Source organism: Sciurus vulgaris (assembly GCF_902686455.1).
Source record: "Sciurus vulgaris genome assembly, chromosome: 16".
Lineage (NCBI taxonomy): Eukaryota > Metazoa > Chordata > Mammalia > Rodentia > Sciuridae > Sciurus > Sciurus vulgaris.
The window spans coordinates 26,156,797-26,172,963 of record NC_136477.1 but is presented as its reverse complement, the minus strand read 5'-3'; the positions used below and the strand labels follow the sequence as shown (position 1 = coordinate 26,172,963).

Genomic DNA, 16,167 nt, shown 5'->3' with positions numbered 1-16,167 from the left:
TAAGGACGTCATTTCCGGCCGCCTGTCCTTTCCGCGCTACCCAGGGAGGGGTCCATACGGCGTTGTTCTTGGTGAGTTTCTTTTGCGGGTTCCTCGCGCCTCCCAAGGTCGCCAGAACCAGCTGCCTACGCAGAAGAAGGGCGCGAAAACTAGGATGAAGGCCGGTGGGGCCTGGGCCGCACTCTGGGCGCGCTCTGCCTGAGACCGGAGGTCCACACGTGGCCAGGCTTCGGCCTGCCGGGTCCGGGAGCGTGCGGAGGTTGCGCCGGGGCCGAGGTGCGGGCCGTAGCGTGAGTGGACTGGGCCCTGAGAAACCGCAGTGGTTCCTCGCTGTATCTCTTCGCGCCCCAACGCGGCAGTTAATCGAGACCCAGGCGGCGATCTACGCCAGCCACTTAGCTGGTCGGGTTTTCTCTTCGCGCCTTGCAGTCAGGACTTGAAGTTGTTAGCAAGGATTTCGGAAACCAGTGACGACCTGAGGAAGTAAATTCCGAGACCCTGGGTTATAGTCTTTTGGCTTAAACTTGGCTTATCCTTAAACATGGAGGCTCCAGGGCTGGGGATATAGCTCAGCTGGTAGAGTGCTTACCTCACAAGCAGAAGGCCCTGGGTTCGATCCCCAGCACCGCAAAAACAAAACAAAACAAAAAAAAAATGGTGGCCCCATAATTTTAGTTCTTGTGTGCTTTGAGGATAGTTTAGTTAGCTGTCTTATTAAGTTATATTTCCTTGGTATTTTGAGATCCACTGAACGTTTTTCTACAAGATTTGATGTCCCGGGTGTGGTGGCTCACGCTTGTGATCACCATGAGAATCGCAAGTTTAAGATTAGCCTCAGTAATTTAGTGAGGTTCTGCATGTTTGTAAAAAAGACGGGATGTAACTCAGTGGTAAGCGCTTCTGGGTTCAGTCACCGTGCCAAAGAAAAAATTATTAAATTTGCTGCAACTCTTAATGTGACATAACGTCCGTTTGTGTTCTCTTGTCTTGAGCCTTCACTACCTTGTAAGCTCAGTATCTGACATTGAAGAAGGTGAAGTCTGGTTGCATTTAAACTTGAAGTTGGCTTACCACGGAGTAGATAGAATGCAACTCTCTAACACTTAACTGGAACTAGACTAATAGATTGTTCACTCTTTCAGATTCCCATCGTAACTTAAAGGGAAACTGTCACAATGTCCGGAGCCCTTGATGTCCTGCAAATGAAGGAAGAGGATGTCCTCAAATTCCTTGCAGCAGGAACCCACTTAGGTGGCACCAACCTTGATTTCCAGATGGAACAGTATATCTACAAAAGGAAAAGTGATGGTCAGTTACTGCTTTAATTTTTTGTTATTTTAGCTGTAAGTATAAGTTTCGACTCTGCCTTCTCATGGGTAGTACTAAGGGTTTTGGTGGTGGTTGGGAGAAAAGATTTCTGATCTCTAGGGGGAAAGAGTATGATAATTGTTAGGTTTGGGGACTTGAAAAGATGTGAAATGTTAAGATGAATACCTTATTTCCTATAGTGCTTTCTACTTATAGGTACTGACAAAAGTTTATTGAACTGAATTCTAAGAGGAAAGTAGGGCTAGAAGTATAGAGGAGGAAAGATAAGTTGTGATAACCATGTGGAAGGCACTAAGTTGACAAAGGCACTTAAAGATTGAGGTGGAGACACTTAAGATTTAAGCCTGAGAGTGGAGTGCTACAGAGGAGTTGCAGAAAGAATATGGCATCAATGCTGATAGAAAAGGAAGAGTGGCTAGAGGGCCAGGAAGTGGTAAGAACTTAGAGGAGCCCAGGGGTCCTGATTTAGGGTTTCTACAAGAGAAGAGAAAGGAAAAGATGGACATTGCTTGTGCACACTATTAAAGCTCAGGGTGAAAGCCAGTCTTGGCCAGTGAACTTCTGAGTGTCGGAAGTGTGCTACATCAATGGCAGGATTTTCGCTAACACCAGTAGAGTTTATCTCTGTGACTGGAGTTGATAGTACTCACTGCCACATAGACTTAGACTTATTAAAGAATGTCCCATTTGCACAGTAGGTCAAGTATTTTTTAAAATTCCATCTGGAGGGGGTGTAGCTCTGGTGAAGTGCACACTTAGTGTACTCCAGGCTGTAGATTTAATCCCTATTACAAAAAAAGCCCAACAAAAAATAATGTTCTCATCTAGGAATATACATCATAAATCTGAAGAGAACCTGGGAGAAGCTTCTGCTGGCAGCTCGTGCCATTGTTGCCATCGAAAACCCTGCCGATGTCAGTGTCATATCCTCTAGGAATACTGGCCAGGTGTGTGGAAGAGTGCTTTGTTTTTACAGAAATAAGACACATTTGGGTTATTTAGAAAATTAGGTGATAATGTCATCTGGAAGATGTTTCATAAAACAATTTTGTTTCTGTTGAGAAAATGATTATTTCTGAAAGTTCTTTATATGCACTCCAAATTTTGACAGATTTGCAAATTACATAAATTATAATTTCCCATTTCAATATTGATATTACGGTAGTTTCTAATGTTTTAATTATTGCTAAGTGCTTATTGCTTGTTTCAGCGAAAATTTATTAAGCATATCTACACTGGTTCCGTAGTTCTAACTATTTTGGATATAGCAGAAAGTAATCAAATCTTCCTATTTGAAGGGATGCAGAAAATAGTCTCTGGAGGGGGAAAAGAAAGGGAGGGTAAGATCTCAGAAATGTTTATTAGATGCCAAACTATTCTGTGTTAGGTGTTGGCATTTCTCATAGCCAGCCCTGTGAAGAACATAAAGGCACATGAATACCTTACCCAAGTCACTGACAATGTGACCTACTAGGTATTTGAAACCAGGCAGTATAGTTCTGTAGCCCCCAGGAGTAAGGGTGATGCTTTATTTCATTTTTAAGGAAAGGCTATTTTGAAGCTTCCAACTAGGTGGGCTGATTCATGTGACTGTAGAACTGACTGCTGGCATGTGGTGTTCCTATGAAACCATCCCTAGAGTACTTAATGCTAACTGTTCTTTAAATCTTAAAGCGGGCTGTGCTGAAGTTTGCTGCTGCCACTGGAGCCACTCCTATTGCTGGCCGCTTCACTCCTGGAACCTTCACTAACCAGATCCAGGCAGCCTTCCGGGAGCCACGTCTTCTGGTGGTTACTGATCCCAGGGCTGACCACCAGCCTCTTACAGAAGCATCTTATGTCAATCTGCCTACCATTGCTCTGTGTAACACAGACTCTCCTCTGCGCTATGTGGACATTGCCATTCCATGCAACAATAAGGTAACAATTTCATGATCTAGAGTTTCTAGATGAATACTATAGAAAAGAATTGGATGTTCCTGTGCACATTGTTAGAGCTTGGAGTTGAGGCCATTGATTGGCTGATGAACTCTCAAGTGTAGGTAGTGTGCTACATGAGGGGCAAGTTTTTCGCTAACACTCCATTCTGACTCTGTGAGTGGAGTTTGATAGTAATCCTTGCTACAAGTGTAATGTTAATGTATAACTGCTTTGAGAGATGATATTTGAGAAGTAGCCTGTTTTCTCCTGCCTTTCTCTGTATTACTGCTTTAAGAGTCTAAACAGGAAATTGCATGTGCTTCACATTGATCCACTCATAAACTGGTCTCAGAACCCTGGTTTTACATTACAGTTTTCCAAGGAGGAGTTTTTTGGTTGTGTCATGAAAGTTGAGAACCCTTTGTTAACATAATTGTAGCACTATTAAACTAAGACATAAGACTTCTTTTGGGATCTAAGTGGTGTGGGTCAGGTAAAGGGAACAGGGAATTGCTTGCCATTTGGGGGTGAAGAGATATTAACTTAATAACCTAACATACTTGCAGGGAGCTCATTCTGTGGGTCTGATGTGGTGGATGCTGGCCCGAGAAGTTCTGCGCATGCGTGGCACCATTTCCCGTGAACACCCATGGGAGGTCATGCCTGATCTCTACTTTTACAGAGATCCTGAAGAGGTAAACTTCTTCCACAAAAGGCTTGTTACATAAGCAAATGGGGCACGTTGGTGTGTGCTTCTTGGGAACTAAATTTGTCAGTTCTTCTAAACTTTAATATGTATATTACAACCAGATTGAAAAGGAAGAGCAGGCTGCCGCTGAAAAAGCTGTGACCAAGGAGGAATTTCAGGGTGAATGGACTGCTCCAGCTCCTGAGTTCACTGCTACTCAACCTGAGGTTGCAGACTGGTCTGAAGGTGTGCAGGTGCCCTCTGTGCCTATCCAGCAGTTCCCTACTGGTATGTATCAACAGAACTTTTTAAGTTTTAATCTAGCATTAAGAGGGTTTTAATTCCAGTGTGCTATATCTACAAATAACTTTGCAGTTGAATTCTAAGTGTTTTTGGAATATGTTGGCCTTAGTCTTTGGTATATTATGTGAAAGAAAGCCATGTGTAACTGAAATAAGGTTTTTAGGTGGGGTGGAGACAGTAGTACTTTGGGGACAGAGCTAATGACACTTTTTGTTGTTTACTTAACAGAAGACTGGAGTGCCCAGCCGGCCACTGAAGACTGGTCTGCAGCTCCCACTGCTCAGGCTACTGAGTGGGTAGGAACAACCACGGAGTGGTCTTAGGCTGTTCTGCAGAAACTTATTAAGCAAAATGGAAATAAGGTTACGGAAAATAAATACCAGTTTCTTAAAGTTTTGTCTATTTCAATTTAATTCCAGATTGAAATGCCTGGGATTCTCTTGATATCAGTTTTACTTCTAAAAGGCCACTGGTTAAGGAACACTGCCTTTTGCTGGGAGTTTTCTTGAGTTCTGAGAATGGACTTCCATTATCATTTGTATTAGTAAATGTTTGAGAGCCAAGAGAGTAAATTGGTTTTCATTGGCTGCCTTGCTGTTTACCAGTTGTGCAGCCTGTGCACTAGTGACTTGTGGCATCTGCAGACCTGTCCTGTGTTGGGCAAATTGGGGTATATTCTTACTGCTGGAATCCCAGAAGGGACCATGACCTTCCCAACATTGAGATACATTGTCTTTAACCTCATCAGTTTGCTTACAGGCTGTGGTGGGGATATTTGTATCATGCTGTTGTTTATGCATTTTTATATTCATATCTGGTCCTTTTGGGGAATTTATTATAGTACATGTCCATGTGACCACATTCCCAGGACCCCTTATGATGTGGAGGCAGTGAGAGAACTTGGCCTCTGTGTGAGCATCAAGCAGCATTAAGCTGGCTATACATAGCAAATCAATCTGCTGTGTGCCTGGCTAGGGGTCTTAAGTATGAAGGGCACTCACACTTGATTCATGGAACTATAAATAACATTACCAGTCAAAGAATCAGGATGATGGTAAGCAGAGGCAGGTATAGAAGTCCTGCAGGAAGGGTCTTCTGGAGGGAGTGCCAAGAGCTCTGACCAGTGAGGGATATGAAGCTCATTATCAGCAAATTATGGTTGGAGGTGGCTGACCAGTGAGCGAGCAAGTTAAGAAAACCCCAGTGTTTCCTACGGATGGAAAACACCCTATCACAGATGAGACCCCATGTGGCAAGTGCTGATACAGTTCCAAGCTCCTCTCTAGCCCTATGTCCCACAGCCACCTAGTATCCTGCTAGAGACCTTGCATTCCTCTTGCCCTTTGCCTCTGACTCACAAATAGCAACTTTTTCCCTAAAGTCTTAAAATGGGGACAGTCATGTTTGGCATGGAGGAAACGAGGAGATCTAGGTGGAGTTACTCAGAGATACACTTTCAGCTGAGTTTAGTTTTCCCTGGGTCTCGGGCTCTCCCTTTATCACCAGCGGCCTATGCCTACTGTCTACCCATGGCAAAGTGGGACTAGGCTCAATTCACTGTTCTAGGATCAAGCAACTGCTCCATAGCTGCAGAGCCAGTGCCTTCAAGCCAACTAGTTAAACAGCCATTCCTCCCCACCCCCTTGTACCAGGAATTGGAGCTCTACCATTGAACTATATTCCTGGCTTTAAATTTTGAGACTCACAAAGTTGCCAGGTTGATTTCAAACTCTGGATCCTGCCTCAGCCTCCCAAGTTGCTGGAGTCACGGGAGTGAGCCACCACATCACGCTTGACTTGTTCTCATGCTGGACAACTCAAATTTGACTTGGTGCTCACCTGATGGTGCGGCAACCGAATAAGCACTGCTGAAGGAGTGTGTGGGTATTCTCAGCAACTTAGGACTGCCAACTTCCTGCTTTGGTATAGCAACCTTGAGTCTTTCCAGGGACTGCTGTGGACTCCTAAGCAGCCATTGCCAAGGTCTGGCATACTACACTTTATTTGGAAAACCAGCATGCTGTGAATATGGTACCCCTTAAGATTTCACTTGCTTCCATCACAGCTCACTGCTGTTGATAAACTTGGGGGTTTTGTCTTCTACGCCCAGAGCTCTGTAGTTTCCATTTCTTCCCTTCCCCTGCTTTCCTCATTTCCTTAGGGATTCTGCCTTTCCTAAGGACTGGGCAATAAATAGATTTTCCTAATACATCCCAGATATGAAGGCATCCTCATTAAAATTGGCCTACTACAGAACCTGGCATTTGGGCTCTAGTGAGTACTTTGAGTAAACAAAGCGATTAAGTCTGACAGCCTTCAATAAAGAGTTGAAGAGGTAAATTTCTGAGATTCCCAACCAGATTCAAAGTACCCACTCTTGCACGTAACTCAAAGGCATATGACATGTTTGACAGGGAGCCATGTCCCCTCCTCTGAAGCCACAGACTCAACATGGTGCTTTGAGAATGCAGTGCACTCCCTACCTAATGTCTGTCTGGGTATACTGCTGGTGAGTGGTGGGTGAACCACGCATGGCCCGGCACCAAGGATATCAGGTGGCCTGTGCAGGAACATGGATGTATCACCTCCATGTACTGGTCAAACTATGTTTATGAGAGAAAAAAATAATCAATTTAGCTTTAGAAGTTTGTTACTGAAGAATAAATAATAGGAAATTCCTATTGTCACTTAAATCATAGCATGAACTTTATTAGGCAATGCAATTGGATAAGAGTAACATATATACCACAGCCAACTAGCTTATCCTCTTAGAATTTACAATAAGCATTCTCCCAGGTATGGATTTTATTACTATTGATAGATTTTACCTATGTAGTAAGATAGTAAGAAGCTATAAAATAGTTTTTATATTTTTGCTATTTTAATATTTTATAAAATTTCTACTATTATAAACATGGCTATCACGATCATCCTTGTGTCTAGCTGAATCACAAGGCAAACATTTTAAGTCATTTGTAGAAAACAGAATTTTTCTGAATAGTGTTTTTTGTTTGTTTGTTTTTTGTGGTCCTGGGAACCCAGGGGTGCTCTATCACTGAGCTACCTCCCCGGACCTCTTTATTTTTTATTTGGAGACAGGGTCTCACTAAGTTGCTTTGGGTCTAACTAAGTTGCCCAGGCTGGCCTCAAAATTTTGATCTTCCTGCCTCAGCCTCCTGAGTAATTGGGATTATAGGCATACACCACCATGCCTGCCTCTGAACTGCATTTTTAGTAGCAAATAAATAGTTTTCAACTTATCAATAATCATAATAATTATGAGTGCTTGCTAATCTGATCAGTGAAAAATAGAATTTCTGTATTGTTTATTTGCATTTCAATTTGGTAAAGAGCAATTGCTGACCTGTTTAGATTTGCATATTCAGAAGAGTCTGTAAGACTTGTCAGAAAACATTTCCTGATATAAGGGGCACTAAGGTCCCTTCTGCAAGCAATAATCTATACATAATTACAATAAGCCACAGCCTGCCATCTTTACTAAAAAACAAAACAAAACAAAACAAAACAAAAAAAAAAAAAACGAGAGAAAAGTAAGGTAAACTCTTACTAAACTTTTGTAATGTGTCTATTCAACAATATATGCTGAAAACCATTCACATGTCCTGCACTGTGTCCTTGGAACAGGGGATCTGATGGATCTAGAAACCTTCCCCATCCTCCAGGACCTTTTTTGTAATTTGAAGAGACAGACAGGTATTTGTCAAATGAAGGTGATTAAAGGGTAACCAAACAGCATTAACACCATTTGAGATTAAAAATGTAAATTGCCTGTAGGAATGATGCAAAGTTCTCATAATTTCTAAGCTGGCTCCAGAGCACATTTCCAGTGAGGAGTTTTCCAAGCATGTTTTGAGCAATGACAGCATTGCTAGAATTCACATTAATCTCCTAAAGAGCAATATTGCTTTGCACGTATGGTCTCTAATTTAGGGACCAGTCATGAAATTTTATATATTCATCTTTCTTAAAACTTTGCTAACAGATTTTACCAGCTTTTGATTTGAATATTCAGGAAGAGACTGCAAGGTTTGACTGGTCAGAAAGTGGTTCTCCATGAACTGGAAAGTTGATCATGGTGACATCAAGGTCCATTCTGCAAGCAATATTCAATGCATAATCTGCTATTATCCTGCTAAAATCTGCCATCAGACATAGTGTCCCATGGATAACCACTAAAAACTCTGAGAAATATATTAAAAAGGACTGCTGGAAGATAGTGGGGGAGAACAAGAGCAAGTAGTTCCTGGAGGGAAACTATCCCCTAGAACAGTCACTAGGCAAATTTCCTATCTTTTACTGCTTATAAATCTCAGTCCACCTCAAGCAAGAGAGCTAAACTCTGTATATAGATAGACTCTGGTGGTTGAGCAATCAGAAGTAGATTGAGGCAATTTAATAAAAATCATCTTAATCCAGGTGATTGGCACGCAATGCCAATCATCTCAAATGAGGAAACAAATATGTTTCCTATCCATACTCTCATATGTACAAGGATAGTAATGTGTACCTGATGTTCCAGAAGAAAGGACATCTTTGAAATGACCACAGTTACAGCACATAGCAGAAACAGTAGTACCACTTTCAGAGTTAAGATTTCACATCCCCAATTCCTCTGTTGGCCCTTCTCTGAGCTTCGTATTGTCTAATAAAACATAAGAAAGACGTCTGTCTCAGGGTGATGAAGGTTGCATAAATGTTACCGACCAGAAAGCCTTCAAATGTGAAATCTTAAGGTCCAGTCATTTCTAGAAAAATAGAAGGCATGAAGGAATTTAGGTAGAACAAAGTAGGTTGCTCCTCACTGATTTGGCTATAAGCACATACCCATGGGGTGAGAACTCACATGGGGCAGCCAGTGAGGCCTTCTAAGCACTCTGCACTTGTACAGGGAAGAGCCCATGCTAGTAAAGCACTGGCAGATAGTACTAGGCTAAGTTCTCTCCCAAGAAATCATTTTCTGGAAGGAGATGGTAACATGGGATTGTGAAAGGTTGACATTCCCATTAAGGTATGAATCCTGGGCTTTTTTTTTTTTTTTTTTTCTTTTTTCTTTTTAAATTAGAGTAAACCCAGGAGCACTGACTGCAGAGGGAATTATAAAATCAATTTCCCTTTAGTTGATTCTTGGCGCATCTATTTCCTACCACTTCAACACTTGACACGGTTCTGTTGGAGTAGAGGATTTAACACTTGACACGGTTCCGTTGAAAGATCATCCTCCCGCTTAGGGGCCATAGGTGTGGCATGGCTCCATGTGCAATTGCTTTTAATACCAATAATATATCCTTAGATTCTGATTATAGAGAATACTAGGGAGATTTCATGGTGCTGGGACACAAAATATCATACAATAAAGTTTAATATTAATACTTAGATGAAATCATAAATAAGCAATTTTGATTTGTTCAAATTTGTAAGGAGCCTGTGATTTCTTTTATTTTTTTTATTTTTTTTCATCTTTTTTTATTGTAAACAAATGGGATACATGTTGTTTCTCTGTACATGGCGTAAAGGCATACCATTTGTGTAATCATAAATTTACATACAGTAATGTTGTTTGATTCATTCTGTTATTTTTTCCCTTCCCCCCACCCCTCCCACCCCTCTTTACCCTCTATACAGTACTTCCTTCCTCCATACTTGCCCCCCTCCCTAACCCTAACTCTAACCCTAACACTAACCCTTCCCTCCCCCCCTTTATGTGTCATCCTCCACTTATTAGCGATATCATTCGTCCTTTGGCTTTTTGAGATTGGCTTATCTCACTTAGCATGATATTCTCCAATTTCATCCATTTGCCTGCAAATGCCATAATTTTATCATTCTTTATGGCTGAGTAATATTCCATTGTATATATATACCACAGTTTCTTTATCCACTCATCAATTGAAGGGCATCTAGGTTGGTTCCACAGTCTGGCTATTGTGAATTGAGCAGCTATGAACATTGATGTGGCTGTATCTCTGTAGTATGCTGATTTTAAGTCCTTTGGGTATAGGCCAAGGAGTGGGATAGCTGGGTCAAATGGAGGGTCCATTCCAAGTTTTCTAAGGAATCTCCACACTGCTTTCCAGAGTGGCTGCACTAATTTGCAGCCCCACCAGCAATGTATGAGTGTACCTTTCTCCTCACATCCTCGCCAACACCTGTTGTTGCTCGTATTCTTGATAATCGCCATTCTAATTGGGGTGAGATGGAATCTTAGGGTGGTTTTGATTTGCATTTCTCTTATTACTAGAGATGTTGAGCATTTTTCCATATGTTTGTTGATTGCTTGTAGATCTTCTTCTGTGAAGTGTCTATTCATTTCCTTAGCCCCTTTGTCGACTGGATTATTTGAATTCTTGGAGTAGAGTTTTTTGAGTTCTTTATAGATTCTGGAGATTAGTGCTCTATCTGAAGTATGATTGGCAAAGATTTTCTCCCACTCTGTAGGAGCCTGTGATTTCTTCTAATATACAAATTCTCTGAAAGTCATATATAGGTATGTGAGAGTATTCCTCTGAGCTTTGATGTGGTGTTTGGTCTTCATTGCTTTCTTAGTGTTTACGATTAAGTTTAAGAATGTTTTTTCCACTTAATAAAAAATAAATAGGTTAATCATAAGTACATTTTGTATTCTTCCTATGTCTAGTTCTTTAAAGATCAAAATAGTTTTAGTCTGCCATTGAGTACATGAAATAGAATAAATATTAACTATAAGCTGATTCCTCTATTCTCTGTTAGTAATAACAAAAACTCTCCACTGTTAATAACTAACATAGTTCTTGGAAAGTGTAACTTCTACAGAAACTTAATGACTTTATTTCAGGGAAATTAAAACGGAATGGAGCCTGGTGCCCTCTACCTTGTTGGGAACTGTTTTTTTTTTTTTTTTTTTTAACCTATCGTATAGTAAGAACATGTTTCTTGAATAAGATCATTAATTATACTCTTAAAGATTTTTTACTTAACATTTCCTTGAATTAACCATGAAATGATGTCATCAATACCAAAGAAAAAGCATACAAAAAGATTCTGTGAACAATGAAGATTCAGATTCAGCCTCAGAACACTTGGTGTCTCTGTGTGCTGTTTCTCCTCCGCACCGACGCCTCTCATCCACCTCGGACCCCCGACGGCTGCTACGGCTGGACCCTGGCAGATTCTTGAATTCAAAATCAAATGTGGAAAGAAAGACCTTTCTCAAGACCTTACCTTGAATGTTCCTCCAGCACCATTTTCAGGCTTCAGAAGTTCCTGGGTCCTGTGGATCATCCCAAGAATGTTGGTCCTGTGAGTCAGCCATGGAGTGGCCTGAAGCAGAGCACCGATGGAAGAGGAAAGAGGCAGAATGCCGGAGTTCCCACTCTCATCAGGCATGTCGTACTGCAGACATCCAAACCCCGAGGGTGTCTTCTTAGGCCAACATCTGGATGGTGCCAAGGGACTGGGGAAAGTTTAAGACATTGCGACAACTGCAGATGGAGGAGAAGAACAGTTAAAAAGTGTCCCAGGGAACAGTGGGACTAGCCAAATTGATTCTCCAACCAGTCCCCACAAAGATTCCCAGTATTCCCAGGATTCAGTCTTTCTAAAAGATTTCCCAAGTGTTTTGATAAAGGAGAACTGTGTAAAAAAAAAAAAAAAAGAAAAATGTTGGGCTACACTTCCTTAGAGACCCTACTGGCCTTCCTCCAAACTTCATGTTCAGAGTAAAGTCCAAGTCAGGAAGATGGGGATAGGAGTGGGGAGAGAACCAAGAAATGTGATCTAAAGGTTTGAGTGGCATGTAAGGTATCGCCTACTATGCAACAGTCTACCTCAAAATCAACAGCACTTTAGCTCGAGAACTGGGCTGGGCTTATTCACATGTGTGAGGTCAGATGACAGGGTGCCTGGGAGCTGGAAGATCCCAGATGGCCTCTCTCTTAGCTGGGTCTTTTGGGGATGCTGGACCATGTCATATATCAGGGTACCACTTGTTCATATGGAGTCAGATTTCCAGGAATAGTAAGCAATTTTCCAGTTTCTTTTTATATCATCTTTGCTATTGTCCCTTTGATCAAAGCCCAAACCCTGTAACAGAATGTGATGTAACCCAAGAGTGTACATACAGGAAGGTATGGGCAAATATGGAAGAATAAGAAGAATAAGAAGACCCAAAAGGGAACCAACCATCAAATAAAAGGGAGTTCCTAACATGGGCTGGGTAGGTGACCTAGGCCTGACTTGAGTTAGAAAGCAGAGAGGTGACCTAGGCTCCCTAGATCACACTTCTCTTGGGTGTTAGGAGAAAGCAGAGCTATTAGAAGTCAGAGGTGTCCCTGCCCAGGTCCTTCACAACCTCTAAAACTAGCCTGTGTTCAAACAGGTCGGGAAACAGCCACAGTACAATAGGAAACTGTCCAGTCCAGTATCCCAAGCTTCTCCTGGGGCAGAGGTTCATCGATGGCCCTGTGCAGGTGCAGCCTATGACTTAGGGACAAGCCGAGCCCCGCGTGGGTCTGGCTATCTGCAGGTCCAGACACACTCCATGTAGGTAGCCGGCCTGCGCTGAGCCCTCGTCCTGTCGCCTGCAGCGGGGCTGAGGCAGCGGGCTGTGCCCAGGCGGCCTGTCTCTCATTCATCAGACTGGGCCTTGGCCACTACCCAGCAGAACCTGCAGAAGCCCAGGAGGTTGGGGCTCAGACTCGGATTCCTCCTCTCCCTGGGTCGCCCGACAGGGTGAAGACACAGGGACAGGATACCAGTGGTCAGGAGTCCCCACGGCGTCTTCCCCACCTTTGGGGTTCCTGGGTGCTCCACCCACCCTGGGTGCACCTTCTGCAGGGTTCGAAGCCCCGCCCCAACCCCGCCCCCCACCAGCCCCCAACGGTCACTGGTCAACTCCAACAGTCCCAGCCTCGCCCCAAGGACTCTCCCTGCTCCCTCCAATGTACTTCCCCGAGGTGCCCTGGGATCACGTGCTCCCTAGGGGGGTTTAAGCAGGCCGAAGGCTGAATAGGAGCTGACAGGTGCGTGCTGGGGGTGCAGGGGGCCATTGCAGGCCGAGTGCAAGAAAGGTGTGTAGTCCTGTAGAGGACTCCGGAAAGGGCCTTAACCTAATCCTGGGACCCCGATGCTCTGATGAAGAGGGTTTGGGAGCGCGGTGATATGAGTTGGAGGGTCTTGGAGCGAAAACAGGGCTGTTTATATGTTTTGTCCTTCCTAGTGTTCTTTCCCTTTATAGCCACACAGGTGCCCCAAATTCTTTCTGTTACTCCTTGGACTGTTCCTATCTTCTCTATCCCAGCATCAGGGAGTTGAAAGAGTGCTCACACCAGAAAATCTAATATGGTTGAGCAGGGCTTGGTGAAATTGCATTTGTGTGTGTGTGTGTGTGAATGAATGAACAAATTCAAGATAAAGTGGGTCTCATCAAAGTTAGATGGTTAAATACAGAAGTCTAGCAACAGATCTAGGTGTCACCTTAGGCTGGAGAATCTTTAGAAGTGTCTGAAAAGGGAAACAGTGGAATGAATCTGACCAAATTTTGTGTGTACACACATGAATATGGCACAGTGAATTCCAACACCAAGCATATTCACAAGGTACTAATTAAAAAATAATAAGTTAATTTAAATAACTTACAGAAAGCTCAGTAGAGGGAGGATGGGGGAGAAGGGGAGTGCTTGGGACTGAATTAGAGTAAATTATATTCCATGCTTTTGTGATTATGTCAAAATATATCTTAATGTTTTATATAACTAAAAAGAACCAATTTAAAAAAATGTGTCTGTAAGATTCTCATTAGGGTCCTGGACAGGGTCACTGGGCCCCTGGAGCCCACTCTGTGTGAGGGATGGGACCCTCCAATGCAAAGTCTCACCATGGTTTTCTCTCTCTTCTCTCCACCAGATAATGTCTGTAAATCATATGTGGGCCAGGAAGAAGCCTCTACCTACATTTATGTGGGTACATAAGGTTAACAGGAGAAATTTCCTACTCCTCTTCAGTGGCATAATAAAAATATATTTGCTATTTGTCTCCCAGTTTCTGGCACAGAACTCCTAAAATCCTTGAACTTTCATGAGTGATAAGAAGAGAGTCTTTTGTATGCTACCATGACTTGAGGTGCTGGCCCCCTGCATACTTATGCTACTTAGGCGAATGGAGGTGAGGGGTCTATATGCTACAGAAAAACCAGAAAACCCAACCAGGTGACTGAAGAGTCAACTTTTCAACCTCATCTCTAACCACTCACCCAGGTGAGTGAGAAGGGTTAATTCTCACTAATGGTTAATGACTTAAACAATCTTACTTCCATAATGGAAAGATCCAAGGAGCTCCCAGAGGGGAAGGGGAATTTAACTCATGACCAGCAGAGTTCTTGGTGTATGTGGTAGAAAAAAATTTCAGCAGGAATCAAACAAAGGCTTAGACAAAGGTTTTTTTTTTTTTTTTTTTTTTTTTTTTTAAGGAAGCAGCTATATATTTAAGGGAGAATGTGGGCTATTTCAAGAGTGAGAAGCCCCTTCTTGGATTGGGAGTTCAATATGTACAGAAGCGCTTAGTTAGGGGTGGACTGGATATGGCGCCAATTTTCTTCCAGTTACCCTGTGCTTGGGTATTTTCCTCATTTCACAAGGGCCAAGGGCCAAGGGCCTGTTGTTCAAGATTTACAACTGTGCTTTCTGAATCTCAATGGCTCATAGATGTTTCCTTTAAGATTCAGTGTCTCTCTCTCTCTTTATCCTAAATCCCTACCTCAGAATCTTCATAAAAAACATTCAGCAATGGGGTTTTGTCACCAGAATCAGTGGCTCTACTTTTTGGGGGTGTGTTCATCAGCTTTTTGTTCCTGGGACAAAATACCTGAGAAAAACAAAACTTAGATGAGGAAAGATTTCTTTTGGCTCACGGCTTCATTTCATGGTCAGCTAGCTCTGTTGCTTTGGGCCTGAGGTGAGGCAGTGAGTCATGGCGCAAGGGTACGGAGGAACAAAGCTAGTTGCTCATCAACTGTAGAACATTATGTTAAATGAAATAAGCCAGGCACAGAATACTGCACTCTTTCCATTATATGTAAAATCTAAAATAGTCAAACTCACAGAAGCAGAGTGGAATGGTGGCTTCCAGAGGCTGGGTGAGGGAGAAGATGATCAATGGTTCCAAAGCCTCAATGAAGAGGAATAGGGTTTTGTGACATCTCTCGCACAGGATGGCAAATACAATCAATAACAGTTCATTGTAAATTTCAAAATTGCTAAGAGAATAAGTTCCAAATCTTCTCACCACAAAGACTGACAAGTATTTGAGGTGGTGGATATGTTAATTAGCTTGATTTATTACTCTACATAATATTCATATATCATAACATCATTTTATGTCCCACAAACATATGCAATTATAATTTGTTCATTTTATAATAAAATAAAAACCAACAAAAAAAGATATCTAGCTCCACAATGGAGCTTACGAAGTATTCTCCTTTTCCTCATTTGACATTTTTTCCTTTTAACTCAACTGCATATCAACTTCTTTTTATTTTAACATGTGTGGCATTTCTTTCCTATTCAATTATTTAAAAATTATCTGAGCTGCTGCTTTATAGTGTTTCTATAAATTATGTTATTTCTTTATCTTATGTTTCATATAATTTTAAGGTTTTGTTAAAGTAGATAGTTATATTTGCATTCATGTCCTTTGATTTTCATGTATAATACATTCTTTTTCAAAAAAATTATAGTTGCAGATGGACACGATACCTTTATTTTATTTATTTATTTATTTATTTATATGTGGTGCTGGGGATGGAACCCAGTACCTCACATGTGCTACGCAAGTGCTCTACCACTGAGCCACAACCCCAGCCCTATAATAAATCTTGAGTAAACCCTTTCTACATGCCAAATAACACTCACTAAAGGAAGCCCTCTCAGAAC

The 16,167-nt window shown here is 42.1% G+C and overlaps 1 protein-coding gene across 1 annotated transcript; it reads left to right on the top strand.

Annotated features, from left to right (window-relative positions):
- Positions 1–21: 21 nt before the first annotated feature.
- On the top strand, positions 22–4,660 carry RPSA (ribosomal protein SA). Its single transcript, XM_079116012.1, has 7 exons — positions 22–71; positions 1,143–1,308; positions 2,158–2,276; positions 3,004–3,249; positions 3,816–3,944; positions 4,060–4,225; positions 4,469–4,660. The coding sequence occupies exons 2-7, from the start codon at positions 1,176–1,178 to the stop codon at positions 4,561–4,563; spliced, it is 888 nt and encodes a 295-aa protein (XP_078972138.1). The 5' UTR covers positions 22–71; positions 1,143–1,175; the 3' UTR covers positions 4,564–4,660.
- The last annotated feature ends 11,507 nt before the right edge of the window (positions 4,661–16,167 follow it).